Genomic DNA, 19,309 nt, shown 5'->3' on the forward strand with positions numbered 1-19,309 from the left:
TTCCTAGGTGTGCCTGCGTTTCCTACAGTTGCCCCAAGCCTGCTGCCATAAAATTCACCGTGTTTCAATAACGTTGTATTGTTTAACTTCATCTTGTTTGGGGCTTAATGTTTCACGTGCAGATACTGAGCTTTTGGTTTCAAAGACCAAAAAATAGAAACCAGTTAGAACGAGGGAGAACAAATCAAAGTTCTTCCTCACCAGTGCCTGCAAGACCACTGGGAAGGGGATAAGCTGCCGGCTGGCATTCGCCGCGCTGGGAGCTTCTCGGGTCATTTTCTTCCCGTGTCATTTGCGAAGTCCCTCTGAGAGGGTGTTGCAAATACCCGTGACAGCCCTGGTGCGCGGCAAGCGGCAGGTGCCCCCCCAGCCTCGTTATCTGTGGCGTTTGGCTCTGTAAACGGGACTTTGCCGATGGGATTTGAAATCCACAAGTACAGATCCGTTATATACACCCAAGTACGAACCCGCGGCGGCGCAGGGAGCCGGGGTGCGGCGGCAGGCAGCAGGAGCCCCGCCGCCCGGCGGCCCGGGGGGACAGGACGCGCAGCCGCCACGTCGCACCGCCGCCCCCCCGAGCGGCCCGGGGAAAGGGAGGGGACGGGCTGCGGGGCGGCGGTGCCGGCGCCGCTCGGCTCCCAGCTGCGCGGCGGCGGTGGGGGGAGCCGGGGCTGCTCCTCCCCCGGCCCGTCTGCGAGCGCTGCATCCACGTTTGCAAGTTCGCAGCGGCGGGAGGAGGAGCGGGAGGGCCGGGGCGGGTGCCCCCCACCTCCCTCCTCTCGGCGGCTCAGAGTGCCCTGCGGCCCCGCTCGCAGCTCTCCATGGCGGGGCCGGCGGCCGTGCGGCGGCGGCGGGGCCCCGGCTGCGGCGCCGCGCTGGTGCTGCCGGCACTGCTGGTGAGCTGGGCGGCCTGCCAGGCGCCGCCGGTGCCCGCCGCCCAGCCCCCCGCCGACGGCGCCGACCTCCGCGTCGAGCAGCGCTTCGTGCCCGAGAGCTGCCCGCGGGCCGTGCGGCCCGGAGACTTCGTGCGCTACCACTACCTGGGCGCCTTCCCCGACGGCACCCGCTTCGACTCCAGGTCTGGCCCGCGCGGGGCTCGCCGTGCCCCCCCCGCGGGGCTGGGGTCGCCGTGCCGTGCCCCCCCCGCGGGGCTGGGGTCGCCGTGCCCTCCCCGCGGGGCTGGGGTCGCGGGGCCGCCCCCGCGGGGGGCCAGTGGGCGCCGGGAGGTGGCGGCCGGCGCTCGGTCCGCTGCGGCCCCTGGGCGCCGTCGGGTGGCGACGGGTCGGAAGCGGGGCCGTGGGCAGCTGGGCGTCGTCGTGCGGGCCACCACGGCGGGGTGTCTGAAATGGGAAAGGGCAACGAGCTGGGGGGCGAGACCCCCGCGGGGCTGGTTCCGGCCCGCAGGGGCTGGCGTGCCCTGGTGGGTCCCCGCCGCGCTCTTACAGCTGCCTCTCCAAGGTGCGGGCTGGGAGCCTTGTGCTCCAGGAGGGAAGCCCGAGGGGTGGTCGGTTAGCCTGGTAAACAGGAGCGTGTGTGGTTCCACGGTATTCAGGGATTTCCTGCCCCTTTGTGCGTTTCCTATGTCTTCTCCAGGCTCCACCCTACTGGAACGTAAACATTTCTGAACAATTATCCTTGCCTCAAGTATAAGATTTATCAGGCTGTGCTTACATGGATAAGTTACCCTTGAATAAATGTGACCTATGTACAGTGAAGCATCTGGCCGTGTTCCCGCTGTTATTTTGCGATCAGGAAGCCTAAATAGTGGGATCAGGAGATTGTGAAGGATTCTGGTGCTTCTTACAGCTTGCTTGTTTTTTTCTTGCTTCATTCATTGTCACTGAGCAAAGTATTACTTTGAAAGAAAAAACAAAATGTATTTTCAGTAATCCTGGTAATCTTCCTTGTGTTTCAAGGAAAATCTACTGCCTTAGGGAAATAACTGTCCTTCAAATTCAGCTCAGCTCTTCCTCTGGAGCTGGCTGTGCTTCAGTACACCCGTAGTGCTGCTTCCCCAGCACTTCACCAGCACTTTGCCAGATAAAGCGCAGGATGCAGTAGCTGGCGGTTCAGCTGGTGTTGGAGGTTCAGTGAAAAGACATGGCAAGGTCAGTGGATTCTTGAATTGGCAACTGAGGCTTGGAAAATAAGTCTTAACTGCAGATGCGAGGACGCACAAAGGCAGCATCCTCGTGGCTCATTTTACAAATATGCAACAATTGGAAAACCAGCCATGCGTTCGGAAATGTGTTTCTGATTTCTACAGATACGTACTGAGGCTCTTTGTACCCTGAGTGGGACCAGCAAATTTCTGCATGGAAGCAGGGCACCTGGAGAGGCTTCCCAGGTGTTGGCTCTTGTGTAATTCCAACTTCCTTGTCATTTGGCTCTGAATTATTCGGGGCAAGACCAGGCTGTGCAGAACTGTGCAGCATTTTTCTCTTTGGGTCCTCTAAATACTGGTAAATAAATAGTAAAGATGGTAGTCTAATCTAACTTGAGTATTTCTGTGGCAGCCTTAATTTCAAAAGGGTGCAGAAAGTCAGGTTTGTTGTGATTTTTCTCTAGATGGCAGCTCACGTTGTCATGCATTTTTGATGATGTCAGGGGTCTGTCCTGTTAAGATAATGGAAAATTAAGAGGGTATTGTGTTCTGGAGGTTAATGGAAGAAATATTTTGGAGTATTTGTTGTAAAATCTTTGAAGTTCCCTGTATACGAGTTAGAAGATATTCAGGCAATTTATACTAAAATTAGCTTATTAGAAAGCCCATTTTTCTACCTGTCTGAGTTGCTATCGTGTTGGGGTTTTTTTGTTGCCTTTTTTTTTTTTTTGGTAAGTTTATGAAAGTGCTTAACAGCATCAGTTTAGTCAAACACTGTTACGAAATTGGTCTAGAAAATTTTCTGGGTGTTGAACTAAGGGCAGTTTTACTTTGTTTCTTCTTCAGCTGTTGAAAATGCTCTTGAGATGTTACATTTTTCTGTATTTCCAAGTAGAAGGTGGTAATACTGCTGTTCTTGTTAGAGGCTGTTGACAAAGTCTTAGTAATCATGACTGTGTCACATAAATTACTAATGTGCCTGTTTATTCTCTCCCCCCTATCAGTGTTTGTATTTTTATTTCCACGTCCATACAATGATTTGCATTTTAAAGCCTGAATTTTATTGCCTAGTCAATCTGCTGTTAATTTGGTAAATTCCACTAATGGAAACTAAATTTGCTTAGTTTTAAGCAATCTGCAAAGTCAGTCCTGCAAAACTGGGTCATCTGTTTGCTGGCTTTGTTCAAGTCTCTGCTTAGCATCAACGTTTTCTTAATTGTAGGTTTATTTTCGGAAAAAAAACCAAACCTCTTCTGTTTTAGATCCATCCCAGATGTATTGCCAGGCTTTGTCAATTGCTACCATTTTGGGGGGTTTTCTAGAACCTGTTACGTTACTAGTCTCAACATCTTAATTCCATTTTTGTGTGTGTGTAACAGAATTCGTCAGGAGCTAATTTAAATATTTTCCATGCTTGCCTGGGAGTAGGAATATCTGTGCAACCGAAAGTGAATGCTCTGTGCAGAGGGCTGTCTGTTTGAAGGGAAATGTTTGCCAGAAAAAAAACACCCACCTTGGAACAAACAGAGAGATCACTCAGAAAAGTATTTGAGGGATTCGAGGCTCTGGGACTGCTAGGAGGCTCAGTATGTTGTGGAAGTGATGTGTACAGTCTTTGAAGGAAAGTTTGACATCATTTCCCTAGTGATATCTAGCTGCTGGCTGCTTTCCAGAATATTTTAGCAGGCAAAGAGGCACAAGCCTTTTTGTACTTATTTTTTCCAAGGCTGCCTTTTATCTGAACTAAAAAACCAAAAAAAAGACAAAAAGAAAAAAACCCCTTCAAATTATAAAAGGAATTTGAGAAAATGGAAGCAGTAAAAGTTTAAAAATAGGCATGAAGGTTTTGAAATGCCTCCTGTTGTATGTTTAGACACTGCTTCAAAAAATTTACTAGCAGCAGTAATTCAGGCACAGCAAAGTGGGGTCACTGTGCAGATTTACGGTGGTCAGGCTAACCACGTAAGCTAGTGTTAGTGTTCTGCTCTGGTAACACTGCTGTTTTCCGTCCTCTCTGGAAAACTAAATCGTTTAAGCATCATTTTTTTACCTTTCAAATGTCCGTGTATTATCATAGTGGCAGATCATTTAGCTAGTTCTCATGATTCTTGACCTGGGAAGCCTGCTGTTTAAAGCGTGTCTCTGTGCTTTAAATGAGAGCTGGGAGCGTGGAGGAGAAAATAAGCAACAAACTGGAGAAAATAAATAATCAATTGGCAAATCTCAGAACTATTACTCAAAAAGGCATCTTTCGCCTTTCCTCTTCTCCCACAGAGAGTCCCCAACTATGGTGTCTCATGTTGTAAAGCTCATTGATTTGCGTGATATTTTTGCGGCATTGCTCACCAAAATCAGTATGCTGAGATCCTACTGTGGGAGCAGTCATCCTTTCATATCTCATAATAGTGTTTAATTTTTCCTTTTCTTCCTTCATTTCCAATGCTGCTTATAGTATTAGTGTGTGAAGTAACTGTTTGTAGTTACGGGCTTCGGATGCCTGCAATATACATTGCGCGCTGCTAGAATGTGTTTCAGATAGACGGTGAGCAGTGAACAGAAGGAGAGCTGGGTTGAAGTCTCAGAAACACTTGGATTTGCCCCTTCCCTTAGCAGTGACTCACCATAAAGTTATGCTAACAGGGCAAGAGGGAGACAAGGGAGACAAAAAAAAAAATAGCGGTGTGGTGGGTAGATGAACCGCTAATGTTTTTGCCTGCTATTCCCTCTTTAGCTATGACAGGGGATCCACATTCAACGTGTTTGTGGGAAAAGGTCAACTTATTGCTGGGATGGACAAAGCTCTGGTTGGCATGTGTGTGAATGAGCGGCGGTTCGTGAAAATTCCCCCCAAGCTTGCCTACGGAAGTGAAGGCGTCTGTAAGTACTGCAGCGGGCCGGAGCGTAGCTGGTTGTGCAAGTGATTGAGCAGAGCAGATAGAAAATGGAGTCACAGGAGAGAAAGGGAGGGACTGGAAGCAGTGAATTTCGGAGAGGTTCTGCCCTGCCAAGGGTTGGTTGTTAAGCCTGTAGCCTAACCAGTCTCTCCAGGCTCCCTCTGCACGCTGACGGAATTGCTGCTGACTGTAGAGGACCTTCAGCAAACGAACCTTGCCGCTGAAGTGAACTTTTTATTTATACCTGCCTCACTGTTAAATACTTACTGTGGCTTGGTGTTGCAGTGCTGCACAAGCTCTTCTCAGTGCCAAAACCAGCTTTGTGCTACAAACTCACAGAGGCAACAAATGCTAAATCAAGATCAGTTTGCTGGAGAGACATATTTTGTGATAGTTCGTGTTGCCAAATATACCCCCTTAAGTAGCTCCATCGGTGACAAGGGGCCAGGGGAATATAAGCATCACAAGGAGTAAGGTGTGCAGTATGTGTGCGTATTTTAGGGTATGCCTGGATAGTTTCCCTTTTCGTGGATGCCATGTAGAAAAAGGGAAATAAACCTGGTTGTGTTGTTTTGCTTTTGCAGCTGGTGTGATACCCCCCAATGCTGTGCTCCATTTTGATGTGCTCCTGATAGATCTTTGGAACTCAGAGGATGAAGTGCAGGTTCAGACTTACTTCAAACCAGAGAAGTGTCCTCGGACAGTCCAGGTGTCGGACTTCGTACGATACCATTACAATGGAACGTTCTTAGATGGGACCCTGTTTGATTCAAGGTATGCTGCTGGGTTGTGTGTCTTTGCATATTTTAATAGGTATCTCATGTCACTTAAAACCGTCATTTACTCCCCCTTCACTGGTACAACAATTAATGCTAATTGCTCAGAAACACAGAAAATGAAAGGCAGCATCACAGATGTTGGTAATTTATTCAGGGATTAAAGGGCAGCGGTACTGACTCAAACCAAGAAAACAGTACATTATTTCTGCATGGGCATTACCAAACCAGACTTCGCCCCCCCCCCCCCCTTTTTTTTTTTAAAAGATCCATTTCTTCTATCTGTATTACCATCTATTACATCGATTGCAGTCAGGTAAGATTTTCTATAACCACTGCAGTATAGCTGTTTAAGTTATATACAAGCTTTATAAACGAAGCAGAGCTCATAATGAAATTGAGCTACAAACACTTCCATGCGCAGATGTTATGTTTACACTATGTGTACTTTGTTAAACTTGGGTGGAAAATGATGCTTTAATAATGCCTGCCCTTATGTTTGTGAGCCACTTTTCAAAACCTGTTAAGTCCCTGAAGTAGCTAAGTGCTCTGGCAAACACCACCCAGCCAGCCCTTGGTCAATCAAAGAGCAGTATTTTTGGAGCAGCAAGTTGTCAGTTACATTGTGCATAGCACGTGGCTTTTAAAGTTTAGTATCGTTCTTTCCTGTGGCTCTCTGACGTTTGGTTGTGGGTTTTGTTTTTTTCCTTTTCATTTTTAGCCATAATCGGATGAGAACTTACGATACCTATGTGGGAATTGGGTGGCTGATTCCTGGTATGGACCAGGGTCTCTTGGGAATGTGCGTAGGAGAGAAGCGCATTATCACAATACCACCTTTCTTGGCATATGGAGAAGAAGGAGATGGTAAAGTTATTTTTTTTTAATCCAAGTCATCCATATTTTAAAAGAAACTTGTACTTTGTGTATTTTATATTTATGGGCAGCATTATTACCCGTTTCAGACAGATGGACCAAATTGATGGAAAGAGAGGTTCAAAATGTATTACATCCAGGATTGGACTGATTAGGAAGTACAAGATTTTTTTTAAAATTTAAAAGATAAGTTGCTTAACAGACACGTTGTTGTTACAATTGTAATCTTTATATACAGAAATTTTGTTTCATTCAGAGAATATAGTCTGTGATTAATATTTACTGGCTCCAAAAACTTGAATTCAGGTGACTGCATGATTCTTTCAATGACTGCCACAGTGAGCAGAAAACTTTTGAAAAAAAGAAAAGTGTGTTTTTAGTTCCAATTCTGGTGGGTTTTTTTGGTTTTTAGGGTGTGTGGGATTTTTTGGTTTTTTTTGCAACCAATGTCCTGTTGATAACTACAAGATGGATCAATTGTCCTGTGAGACTGTGTGCAGCCTGCAGGTCATAGGTCCCCCATGACCCCACAGAGTCCCCTATATTAAATGTGGGGGCAGTTACGTGTAGTTTGGAATTAGAAAATAATCCTTAGATTATTTCTCTTCTCTGATGTTCTAAGGACGTGTCTGTGGTGTGCAAGGTTTCATACCCCTTCCATGACTTCATTACCATTGACTGTGATAGCCAGCTTCAGGGATAACAAAACTTTGTGGAGTTAGGTATTTTGTCACTTTCTTGAGCTCAATGGTTCTCAGTCAAAACAACCCACACTATAACTTGTGTATTGGTGGATAGGTACTTTCTCACTGAAATACTCAACTCGCCCTTCTTCAACTTCCATCATATGGTCTCCTGTTTTGATGCTAACAGGATGGGCGGAGCAGATGTACCTAATATGCACTTTCATGAAGTGTGTTGAAAATACTAGTAGACCAAACCCTGCAGCTCAGGTGGAGCTGGGGTGTATTGGCTGAGATGGGTGGTGTTTTCAGTGTGGCAGTGCCATCACAATAGGAAGAGAATGAAATAATTGAGTTGTAGAATTGAGTGACAAACCCATGCAGGAAACAAAGAAATGACTGACTAGAAGCAGAATATGCTGATCTGGTTTGGGAGGGGAAGTGCTTGATATTCGGCAGTAGGTTGCTTTTCTTCAACAAACATGTTTAAGCTCTTTCTAGAGCTTACCAATTTTCTGCTCTTAACACTTCTGTAGGTAAGGAGATCCCTGGCCAAGCTTCCCTCGTCTTTGATGTGGTTTTGCTTGATCTCCATAACCCCAAAGATGGTATTGCTATTGAGAACCAGCAAGTGCCTGAATCTTGCGAGCGGAGAAGCCAGACAGGAGACTTTCTCCGATACCATTACAACGGCACGCTTTTGGATGGCACGTTGTTTGATTCCAGGTAACCAAACCGTTCAGCCCTACAGATCCCGTTTCCAGTTTGACTCGGTCGGTATTGATGATGTGCCCAAATACAATTCTTTGCTTTTCCTTCCTTTTTGAAAATGTTGAGTGGAGTTGGACTCTTTTCTTCTTAAAACTCATAGAAAGCCTTTCAGTATGGGAAGGCGCAGACCTGTTTTGTTTTATGATAGTATCACAGACGCCATCTGGGGTTGGTGATCCACCTGGTGAAGCTATGCATGCTTTAGACACACGTGCCTGGACACTGTGCCGCAGATTTTGTCGGCCAAATCAGTCATGCTACTGAAGAGAGAGAAAATAAATATGATTTCCATGTTCTGTCCTGAGAATTGTGAGTCAGTGTGCTAGTGGCTAGTTTGAGGTTAATCTCAAGACAGTCTTTCCATTTGTACATGAAAACGGTTTGCATTTTGAAGGTTACTGTCTTTCAAGACTGAATTCAGCAATGGGGTTTCTGTGATAAAGTAAAAGGGAGTGCGGTCACATCAAGTTGAAAGCTCTCTGAGCACAAGCCTCATGTACAGAATTATATGATGAATAAACCCTTGTAGCTTCCTGTCACTTTTGTTTGCTCTTTAATGAGCAGTACTTTATTTTCCCACTCCAGCTTTCAGAACAGCTGTCACGAGTAGCTAAAAAGAGTTGAAAATGAGCCACTGTAAAACATTTTACGAAATAAACTCATGGAAGAATGCTTAGTCCTGCTGCAGCTGCTGCAAGCTGAAGATCAGGATCAGTTTGCAAACATAAGCTGCTTGGTATGGCATGTGTGCTACTTCCCATGAGGAGGAGTTGGAATTGTATCTCCTGTAATTGAATTGAGGTGTGGCAAGGTTCAGAATCAGCTTTGACCTCCCCGTTCAGCTACCCAGCTTGGTGGGAGTATAAAAAGCAGGAGACCTGCATCAGCAGCCATCACTGTAGACCTTAATTTACAGTGTATGAAAACTTCTAAGTTAAGAACTTAAAGCTTATCCACAGTGCACCTGCCCAGAATCTCTGGTTTTTGAGATGTTGTCTGTAGTCATGAAACCATTTTTGAAAATGGCAGTAGTATTGTGTTAGAGTTGTTGTTGTCGATAAAGTAGTAAATGCTTTGTAGACAGCAGCCTCTACGTCATTCTGAAGGGTGACAGTTGTTAGAAGGTGTATTGGTTGGAGCATCCTACCCTGGCTTCCTGCAGATTTTACAAGAAGGGCCAATATCTAACAAGTATCTATGAAGAAACAGAGCAGCTAACAATAGTTATTGAAAGTTATTTTCCAGGAGAAAATTTCACAGTAGTACAGGAAGCATGCCAAAAGCACTGCGAATGGCTGGGATTGGGAGCGCTAATGATTACATCAGGGTCCGTACTGGTCTTGCTCTTTGCCAGAGTTACTTTGTAAGGATGAATTAAAACGTTCCCTTCCTTGGGTTGTGCCTTCCTGTAGCATGCCTTGAAGAAAGGCAGAAGACAGACACATCCTTGTATTAAACATCATTTGTTGTTGTAGGCTTGTTTTAGTCTACCGTTAGGTATTGAAGCAGATCCTTCGACCTATGTATAAGTGATTGGCATAGTTTGGAAGGGGCAGATAGTGGTGATATTGTTTTGTCATCATGACTCATTTTAATGCTGGGCATACCAGGAGAATTTATTTATCCCATCTCCTCCTTGTAGTAGTTGAACTACATAGCTGTGGTTGCAAAATGAGATGGTCTGAAGGGTGTCTCATGAAAACGAATACAAACTATATCTAGTTGATAAACACTTACTAGAGTCAGGGCAGAGGAAAATGTAAAGGAGAAAACATATTTTTTTTGGTTCTTTATCAAAACATGTTTTCTGTTTAGTCTAAAATACATAAATAAGCGAGATTTTCTTTCAAGGTATAGTAGAAACGTATCTGCAGGGTCCCTGTACTGGTTAATAAATGGCGCATGCATCACTGACTGATGAAACTTGGTGGCCTAGATTCACTGAACATGGTGATTGCATTGTGCCTCGCTGGTGCTGGTTAATGACCACGTGTTTGACCTTAACTCGTTTAAGAGTTGTGTTGCAGACCTATTGCAAGATTCTGTGTTTCCTTGAGCACGCCTGACACTGCTAAATTGCAAATATTTTCCATAGCTATTCACGAAACCGTACATACGACACCTATGTCGGGAAAGGTTATGTGATTGCTGGAATGGATGAAGGTTTGCTAGGTGTATGCACTGGTGAAAAAAGAAGAATAATAATCCCCCCTCATCTTGGATATGGTGAAGAAGGAAGAGGTGAGCTTGACTTTTCATTCAGGTCATCCATAATTAAAGACGTTTCCTTTATTGTTTAGTGCATCTGTATGTAGTTCCATTTTTCTGGCATTTGAAAGGCTTGTGAATTATTTCATTGTGTTTTGAGCATGCAACTAACAGGATTACACCCAGAGTTTGTGAAATTATTTTGATTAGCTAAATAGGTAGGATAGTAAGAATGCAGAACAATCTCACATGTAATTTGGTGACTTGAAATCGTTTGGATAATTAGTGTTTCAGGCAGGCTGGTGCTTGGTGATCTGAACTCATTTGGATAATCGGTGTTTCAGACAGACTGGTACTTGGATGCCAGGAGCTTTGCAGCATGAGATCTTCCTTCCTGTGTGTCTTAACGAGCTCTGTATGCTAAAGGACTTAATTGTGTTAAGTTTTCTTCCCCGTTCCATCCACTGGCACAGATTTTGTGGACTCCTCTAAGCTGCCTCTGTAAATGGTGGATGCATGTAACAGCGAAGTATCTGTGTGTTTATAACATAATTAACATTCCTTTGGGAGAACTCATCAGTACCTAAAAAGATTGCCGGGAGGGGTGGAATATGATAACCCTTCTAGCCAATCACAGTTTTATGGCTGGTGTTTCGAAAGGTACCTCCTGGGATGTTATTTGGAAGAAGTGACTTTGAAGAAAAGCCCCTCTTCTGGGAATGCACATTTTGTGCTGTTGGTTTGGGAATTAGACTCCTCTGCCAGCAGACCCCATTGCTAGGTCTGGGCGTGTCTGTCAGTCCTGGTAATGCAATTGCACGTTACCCTGGGAAGAAGTTTCTTGCTGTCAGAACATTTCAAGGAAATGTAACCTTTTGGCATAATGGCATTCCTTGAAGCATGAGAAGTCCTACAAGAATTTTGATGATCCATAACCGAATGGTACGTGAAACACAAATCAGTTATTTAGGATAGTCGCAGGAAATACATGGTTATTGCTTCACTTCTGCATAATTTTTGAATTCAGAATAATGGAAATTTTTCCTTCACTGTTGAACTGAGTGCGCATTTAGTTCTCTTCCCTACATTGGATGCAGCTTGCATCTGTTGCATACAGAGGATATGTAATCTTTTAATGCTGAATGAGAAGAGCAAAATGACTCCGTAGCAGACACAGTGGGAATACATATTCCTGCAGGGTGCAGTACCTGCTCATCATCTGCCTGTTTGGGTACCATTTCTTTCTCTACTCACCTAATTTGCTTCCTATTTAGGAAAGATTCCAGGATCTGCAGTGCTGGTCTTTGACATCCATGTGGTTGACTTCCACAACCCCTCAGATTCGGTCGGCATTACTGTTAACTACAAACCTTCCAACTGCACCGTACTGAGTAAGAAGGGAGATTACTTGAAGTATCACTACAATGCTTCGCTCCTGGATGGTACTTTGCTAGACTCAACGTAAGTGTGTCGCCTGGTAAAGAAAATATCCCTAGCAGCCGTGAAAGCAGAGTGAATTGCCTGCAAAGCAGGCTTGCAAGGAAAACAGAATCTTAAAGTAAAAACTTGAGTATTTAAGTAGGATGTATTTTTCTTTTTATGTCTGCCTGCCTAAGATATATAGGAGGAAGAAAAGAAAAAGGCAGTCTGTCACAGTATAATGAGAGAACTGGGAACAAAGAGGATGTAGGAGTGTATTGGAGAAGAACGTAAACACTGCAGGTGGAACGATGAAACGTTGCCTGCACAGTGGTCTGTTTAAACAGGCTAATTTAGGTATCGGGGCCAGTCGTACTAGAATAACACAGGGCTCACCATGAGTGAGATCTCCAAGTTTATTCCATTCCCTAGGTAGGATTTGCACTCTGTGCTGATTCAGCGCTCCCGAGAGCGGTCTGGTAGGACTACTTGGTGTTGTCTTGTAAAGCTGTCTTGAGTGTGGCTTATAGTAAATGATCCCCTGTCATCTGTACCACACGTGGTGCTAGTTTTCCTGTATTGTAGTGTAATTGTTGTAAGTGTCAGCATGGAGAAACTATCAGAGGGCTTGGTCTTGACTGCGGTGATAATGTTGCTCTTCCTGCTTCCTGTTGACGGTAGGTTTATGAGGGAAGCAAGGGATTGCTCCAATCAGTCTCATATAGAACTAAAGCGAGCCCACTGCACTGATCACTGCAGCTACAAGAATACTTCTGCTAGCGTTTTTTCTGCCTTCACCTTTTTGATAGCAGAAGTCATCTGAATAGTATTTTATTTTTGGAAGGGAAGTTGGGAAAAGCTATTTTTAAACAGGCTGTAATTAACACAGGAAGCAGCTCATAGTTCTCACAGTGTACACAATAGCTTGCAGAACTGAAAAGCTGGCTTACATTAAAGCACATGATGTGATGTGTAGGCAATTATGTACTCAAGTAACGTGTTTGGATTCAAAACACCTTTTATACGGCAGGAATGCTTAATTCCCATTTTGTAGCAGAAACCAAAGGATGTCAAGACTGTCTTACTCTTAGCAGTTTATAGAGAATCAAAGATCATGAATCTTGTGCTCCTCATTTTAAGGCTGACCTCCTAGACACGGAATTATTTTTTTTCCAAATAATACTCTGTTGTACAAGCGTGTCCTGCAGTGGTACAGCCAAGCCAAGTAACCAAAGGAAGGAGACCGACAGAAGAAAGGGTCCTGCTGTTGTGACACATACCGTGTAAAAAGTCTTAGCACCGCACATTGTGCTTCTGGAATTACAATACATGTTTAACGTCTGGGGTTTTAACTCGTGATAGTTTCTAATTCTAGAAATTAACCACCAGCACCGAGGTATAATACAAATAACAGTAGTAGTAGTAGTATGCTTCCAAGCTGTCTTGGGTGAGTGACTACTACATTATATTGACTGATTTCATTAAAGGGATGCTGCTCCGTGTGAATGCACCCAGATCCTTATAGGTTGGTAGCTCTGGGGCAAGTGCACATCTGAATTTTTACATCTGCTAAAAAGTCCAATTCATTTGCTCAAAGTATGCGAAAGGCAAAAGGCCTTATTTTGAGATGAAACACTTTGGGGGTTTAATTGGCAGGATTAATGGTTTTACTTAGATTTCATTGCAGAAGCCTATAACTTCAGTAGCAGAGGACTTGTCGACAGTAGGAACACTTCTGTTTGGTGTTGGCTGTAACTTGCTACCTGCAGTTACTAGCAGGTAACTGCTTGGTAGAACAGAGCATTGGGCATGAAGCTAGTTTTTGGCAGTGACAGAACACTAACTAGAAGCTTCTATTTCTGTGGTAATTTTGAACAACAGAAGTTCTGTATTATATGTTGAGCGGTTTTTATGTTTTTCTTCCCTTCTTCTCCAGACACAGCCTTGGCAAGACCTACAACATAGTTCTGGGATCTGGGCAGGTGGTGGTGGGGATGGACATGGGCCTTCAAGACATGTGTGTTGGGGAACGACGAAAGGTTGTTATTCCACCTCATCTTGGTTATGGAGAAGATGGAGTTGGTGAGTGAAACCTGTTGCACACCCACTTAGCATCTCTTGAGTAACTGAAACACAAGTACGCATGTTTTGTTGCTTGCTGTGCATTAGGACAGAAACTGAGGGTCTCTTAGCTGCCTGAATGGGATTTTTTCCGAGGATTTTCATTTCATAATTTTAGACAACCTCCCACATTCCCCAGTGACATGAACATACTGTCGGTGTGGCGTTTTTAAGTCATACTGTTAACTGTGGCCAATCGAAAGACCATCCCAGTACAAAAGGGAACACCCTTCCCCCCAGTGATGTTGCTTTGTCGTGACAGAAAGCTCCAGGCACGCTGGCGTTGCAGAGGGGTGTAAACACTGTTTTCCATGTAAACAGTGTATCTAGGGAATTGTGTAGTCGTGCTTGGACATGCGACATGTTATTCAGGAAACAAAATTGAAAGGGACCGTTCAGCACTAATTCAGACAATTCAAAGAGAACTCAAAATTCAGAAACTACATAAACTGAATGTGAGATGCGAAACAGTGTATCGGTGCTGTTGAAACCCCAACTCCAATACATTTAGGACCCTTTGCTCCGCTTCAGAGCATTGAGTCTTACCAGTTTTTAATGACAGGGACAACAATAATGAGAAGAACAATGTAGAAGCAACAAGAACTTTCGTATCCTGGTATGTGGGGTTGTTAGTGGTCTTGTGAGTTACAAGGCTTGAGGGAAAGGAGTCTGTCAGGAGATCACCAAGATCAAACTGTGATTTGTATGGAAACTGTTGCATAAGTTGCTGTGTTCTCTGACTAGCTCCAGAACAGTTTGTATTAATTTATAAAGACTGTCTGTCAGGCATCATGTGTCAAGCTTAATGGAGAACTAGTTTGTGATATAATAGATGAAGAAGCATTTTCACTTGTGTCTGTCTTCCATGAAAAACTGAGTATTTTTTATATATGCAACCTTTTATATTGTTGTATCAAATTGCATAGTTATATATAAGAAGTTGAAAATTTCCTCATAGCATAAAAAGCCTGCTGTGTTAAACACCTGTCATAGATACCTGCTGTAATTCAAATTACGTTCGCTGTAGATGGCCTGAAACATTGCATGGCTTGTGTTTTGATATATACCCAGATATCTGCAGAGATTGCTTGTTTGCTACTGGACAGAAGTTAGAGGTGACCTCAGTTTTCTTTTTCAAGGGTAAATTAGCTCCTTCCGTGCTTTCATTGAGGTAACATCCCCAGCTGTCGCAAGACTGTTGAGTCTGTCAGTAGCACCTCAATACACGGTGTATCAGTGAGATAAAGGAAAATGGAATAATTCCTGCGGTTTTACCTTTATAAGTAAAAAATTGGGTGCAGTTTTATTATGAATGCTTCTCTTATATTATGATCACCTCTGCTGAAGTGAGCAGGAAGATTTGGTGGGCTTGGCATCACAGGGCTTTTGGGGATAACAGCAGAGAAGTACCTGTTGGAGCAGAAAGAGACATTTAATTATGGATTAAAAGGAAATATGCCCTTCAGTCTAAGTGAGGATAAATACCCTTCTTTGACGCTTGTTTTTGTGACAGAAGGAGAAGTGCCTGGTAGTGCTGTGTTAGTTTTTGACATCGAACTGCTGGAGCTGGTGTCAGGCTTGCCTGAAGGGTACATGTTTGTATGGAATGGGGAAGTCTCTCCCAATCTTTTTGAAGAAATAGACCAGAATCACGATGGAGAGGTTCTTTTGGAGGAGGTAAGCTGAAACAATGAAAACACTTGCAGTCATTTTCTCCTACCACCACCATCAAGATGTTTTCTCCTACCACCATCAATGGTGTTGAAGAATGGGGTCTCCCCTCTTCCCCTCTCCTTCTGATGTGGTGTGTGTTGTCAAGATAACAGGAAGGCAGTGTGTCAGTTAAAACATGGTTATTTAGCCTTAGAGAGAGAACCCAAAGAGATGTAAGAATGGTCATACTACCTAAGATCGTTTACTATTGTAAACATTGTCTCCTTGGTCAACCGCAGATGCTTAGGGCACAAGTGTAAGAGGCAGAGTTAGGGTTCAACGATCCCTCGCTCTATCAGCCTTCTCAGTGTCTGTAAGTGGAAGTTTATGGTGAAATCTTGAGCCAAAGCTGAGCCTGCAGCAGTGCATCCAGGGACTCTCATCACTTCCGAAGCCTGGCAGTGCCTGCGGCCGCTCCTCCCACAGGTGAACTGTGTGCTGTGTGAACAAGTCCTGCCCCTTGCTTGCTTTTAAATTAAATCTGCGGTGTGAGAATGTCTTTGGGTGCCCTGACTGAAAGCCGCTTGCCTTTGCCACACCATCTCTGACAGTGTAAACCTCCGTGAGGTTTTCCTCTGCGTTTTCTCTTAACTGAGGAGTTTTTATTTTTTTATTCTCAAGTTGTGTTTGTCACCTTTCTCTATCATTCTGTTTTGTGTCCTTCCTCGCTGGTGCAGTGCTGCTCGCAGCGCTCAAGGGGCAGACTGTGGTCATGTAGAACAGCGTGAGATACCTTTGAGCATTTTAACAAGCCACTGGGGTAGAAACAAAATCTTGTTTTCCCCTTTCCTAGCACTGTCTTCCATCTCCTTCCTTCCTTCTCCATCCTCTCTCTTGTGTTTACCTACACTTTTGCCCTTGCAGAGAAGAAAAGAGCTTTTACCAGTCTAGAGAATGAGTGAGGTAGGATGTGAGTGCTGTTATCCACATCCTTTTGGGCAAGGAGGAGAACGAGAAGCCAAGGAGATAGGGGAGGATGCTTGGCCTAAAAGGTGTAAATGAGTGTCAGCAGTAGCTGTCATTGCTGGAGCTTATTTAACACGTAGCGCCAGAGATAACAGTAATTGGAAAAGTTGTCTTTGATTGTGGACTTTCTGGGTTTTTGCAATCCAACAGTACGGCTCTGTCATGTTTAATCACCTTGAATAGCTTCATCATCTGTATCAGGAAAAGGATGTTTTAGGGAAACTAACCTTACAACCCTGCAGCCTTCCCCACCGTGAAGTCACCTGGGAGTCGTAATGCCTGAAGCTACTTTAACAGATCTCACGGTATCCTGATACTTAAAGTCTCATTTCTGTGTTTCATCCTTTTTTCTTGTGTGTTGTTTCTTGTAAGGCACAGGTGTGTGTCTGTTTTGCAGTATGAGCTTTTTGTATCGGCATGTGAAATTAAACCCCCTCTGTCCATACGGATCTGTTCCTGTGTCACTCTGTTCAACTTATCTACCCCCTAAACTGTGAAGAAGAACTTTTCTTGTTTCCAGGACCCACTGGAATAAGTGAGGAAATCCCTGCTGAGCTTCACAAAGAGTGATTTAACCTCACGTGTCTGTCCTAATTAGTCCAATTTAGGTTGCGAGCTTCATAGGATAGTAACAGTGTACTTTTACGTATGCTTAATCAGCAGGAAAATGCTGAGTAGTCAACAACAAATAAATGCTACTTCTGTAAATACTCTTCGGTTTTAAATGTCTGTTTCATTGTGAGCTGTTTTCTCCTCCTTTCCCTCCACGTAGTTTTCAGAGTACATTCAAGCTCAAGTCGATTCTGGCAAAGGAAAACTAGCTCCTGGGTTTGATTTTGAAAAGATTGTTAAAAATATGTTCACCAATCAAGACCGGGATGGAAATGGTAAAGTTACCGCTGACGAATTCAAGTTGAAAGACCAGGAGGCCAAAGAGGAACACGATGAACTGTAAAGAGAAAAAAAAAAAAAAAAAAAAAGAGTCCTGAGCTGAGCTACTGTTCGAACGCAAGTACTGGAAGGGGTTTTGGCCAGCATGTTTCTGAAAGGTTGGGCCTCGGGTCGGCAGCCTGCCTCTGCCCGTGCCTGTGTGCGGGCAGGCTGTCAAAATAGGAAGAGATTTTCCGTTGGAATTGTTAGGTATATTTGAACAAAAGCGTGAAGTGCCTCAAGATAGGGCCTATCAACAGACGGAGTGTACTGCTGTTCGTGGCGCTGTGAACCACGCGGTCTGTTTCTGTGCTAAAGATCCGACGTTCTCGTTGAACAAAACATACTCACTCGGATGGGTGGACGGATAGCAGGGAGGAAACTTACCAAGTGCTTTTGAAAGAGTTTTAAAAAAACTTCTGTATCCAAAATATTTGTGCAGAGGGACAAACCAGAAAATATTCCCCATGAAAATAACCTGCAAAAATTGCCAGCCGTTGAGCCCCGTTCCTTTCAGAAGGCACGAGCACCCTTTCCAGTCACTAAACAAACCCATCTGGATATTTGCCAGCAGGAACTCAGATTTGCAAATCGCAGACCATGCGAACGATAGCTATGCCATTGCGAAATTTCCATAAGCTGTGAATTGAATTAAACAGGCCTAGAATTGTAACTGTGTCTGCATTGGGTTTTTATCTTACGAAATAAAAGTTTGCTGCCATCTGTATTGTATTTAACTAATAGCCTTGACTCTTGGAGCGTTGAAACAGTGTTCCCATCAGGGATTCCCAAACCTTTCTAGTTGCAACCCTATTTATAGTTTTGTTAGACTTTTAAATATTAGTATTATGGGGTCCAAATGCTGTCATGAATACTGGATACAGTTGATTCTGTGTTGGACTTCTGTCTCCTATTTTGGGAATTGTTAGACTACGGAGTAAGTGTTTAGAGTTTACACAGCAGAGCAGTCTGGCACGGTGAACAAACAAAAAGACAGTGATAGAATCAAGAAACAGACCCATCTGCTTGTGTCTGCAAACATTCTGGCCTATCCCTCAGCACAAGATCAGCCCTGGGAGTGCTGTTTAGATTGTGTGAACTCTGGAGATGATCACCTGTGAGATCTGTAAGTGTAACAAGCTGTTTGGCAGGGCATACACTGAACAGACATAATTTTTCTGGAAGGCCGGGTGATCCCCCCGCAGTACATGACATGTAACGAGCACAAATACATATAGTGAGACACTGTCAGAGACAAGTAGAAGGGGAGTTGTGTTTCTGTTCTATGCTTTGTGCCTAGTTTCTTGCTTCTCTTGATCTGTACATATGGGTTAAGCTCCCCCAGATGCTTTTTCTAAAAATTTGTATTTCCATTGGACGAAAACATTTTGTATCTGTTTTTAATGAGGTTGTTACAGAAAGTACGGTGCAGTGAACTATTTTTGTTTTAGTTTGATACCATTAAATGTTGGGTAACTGATCTGTTTGGTAAATAAAATGTTGATCAACTATTACTTTTAAAGTTTGGTTTTTTTTCCTGACATTTTGATGAGTTGGGAACTTGAGTCGAACTAAATACCCTTCATGCAGGTCTCTTCTCTTGCACGAAATGGGCTCGTCCTGAGTGTGTTCAATATTGCTATTGATCTTTATGAAAAATATTTTAAACTAAGATTATTTGATTCAAAATAATAAACCACAATAAAAAAATATTTTTTTTTCATACTTCACATGGGTGAAGTAATTTTTTGGCTTTAGGAGGCATTTCCTAAATGACCCATCCCATACTGCCGTCAGCTGGGAGGGTGACGTTTCTCTTGGTCGGGGACTCTTAAGTCTCTCATTGAA

The 19,309-nt window shown here is 43.9% G+C and overlaps 1 protein-coding gene across 2 annotated transcripts; it reads left to right on the plus strand.

Annotated features, from left to right (window-relative positions):
• Positions 1-680: 680 nt before the first annotated feature.
• On the plus strand, positions 681-18,975 carry FKBP9 (FKBP prolyl isomerase 9). 2 transcript variants are annotated; one of them, XM_037385871.1, is made up of 10 exons: positions 681-1,078; positions 4,836-4,981; positions 5,583-5,772; positions 6,496-6,641; positions 7,870-8,059; positions 10,200-10,345; positions 11,587-11,773; positions 13,668-13,813; positions 15,366-15,529; positions 17,304-18,975. In XM_037385871.1, exons 1-10 carry the CDS (start codon positions 822-824, stop codon positions 17,484-17,486), a joined length of 1,755 nt encoding a protein of 584 aa, XP_037241768.1. In that variant the 5' UTR covers positions 681-821; the 3' UTR covers positions 17,487-18,975. The 2 variants fall into 2 exon arrangements, with proteins under 2 accessions (XP_037241768.1, XP_037241769.1); XM_037385872.1 differs by lacking the exon at positions 681-1,078 and adding an exon at positions 2,086-2,108.
• Positions 18,976-19,309: the final 334 nt, after the last annotated feature.

Source organism: Falco rusticolus, chromosome 4 (genome assembly GCF_015220075.1).
Source record: "Falco rusticolus isolate bFalRus1 chromosome 4, bFalRus1.pri, whole genome shotgun sequence".
Taxonomy (NCBI): domain Eukaryota; kingdom Metazoa; phylum Chordata; class Aves; order Falconiformes; family Falconidae; genus Falco; species Falco rusticolus.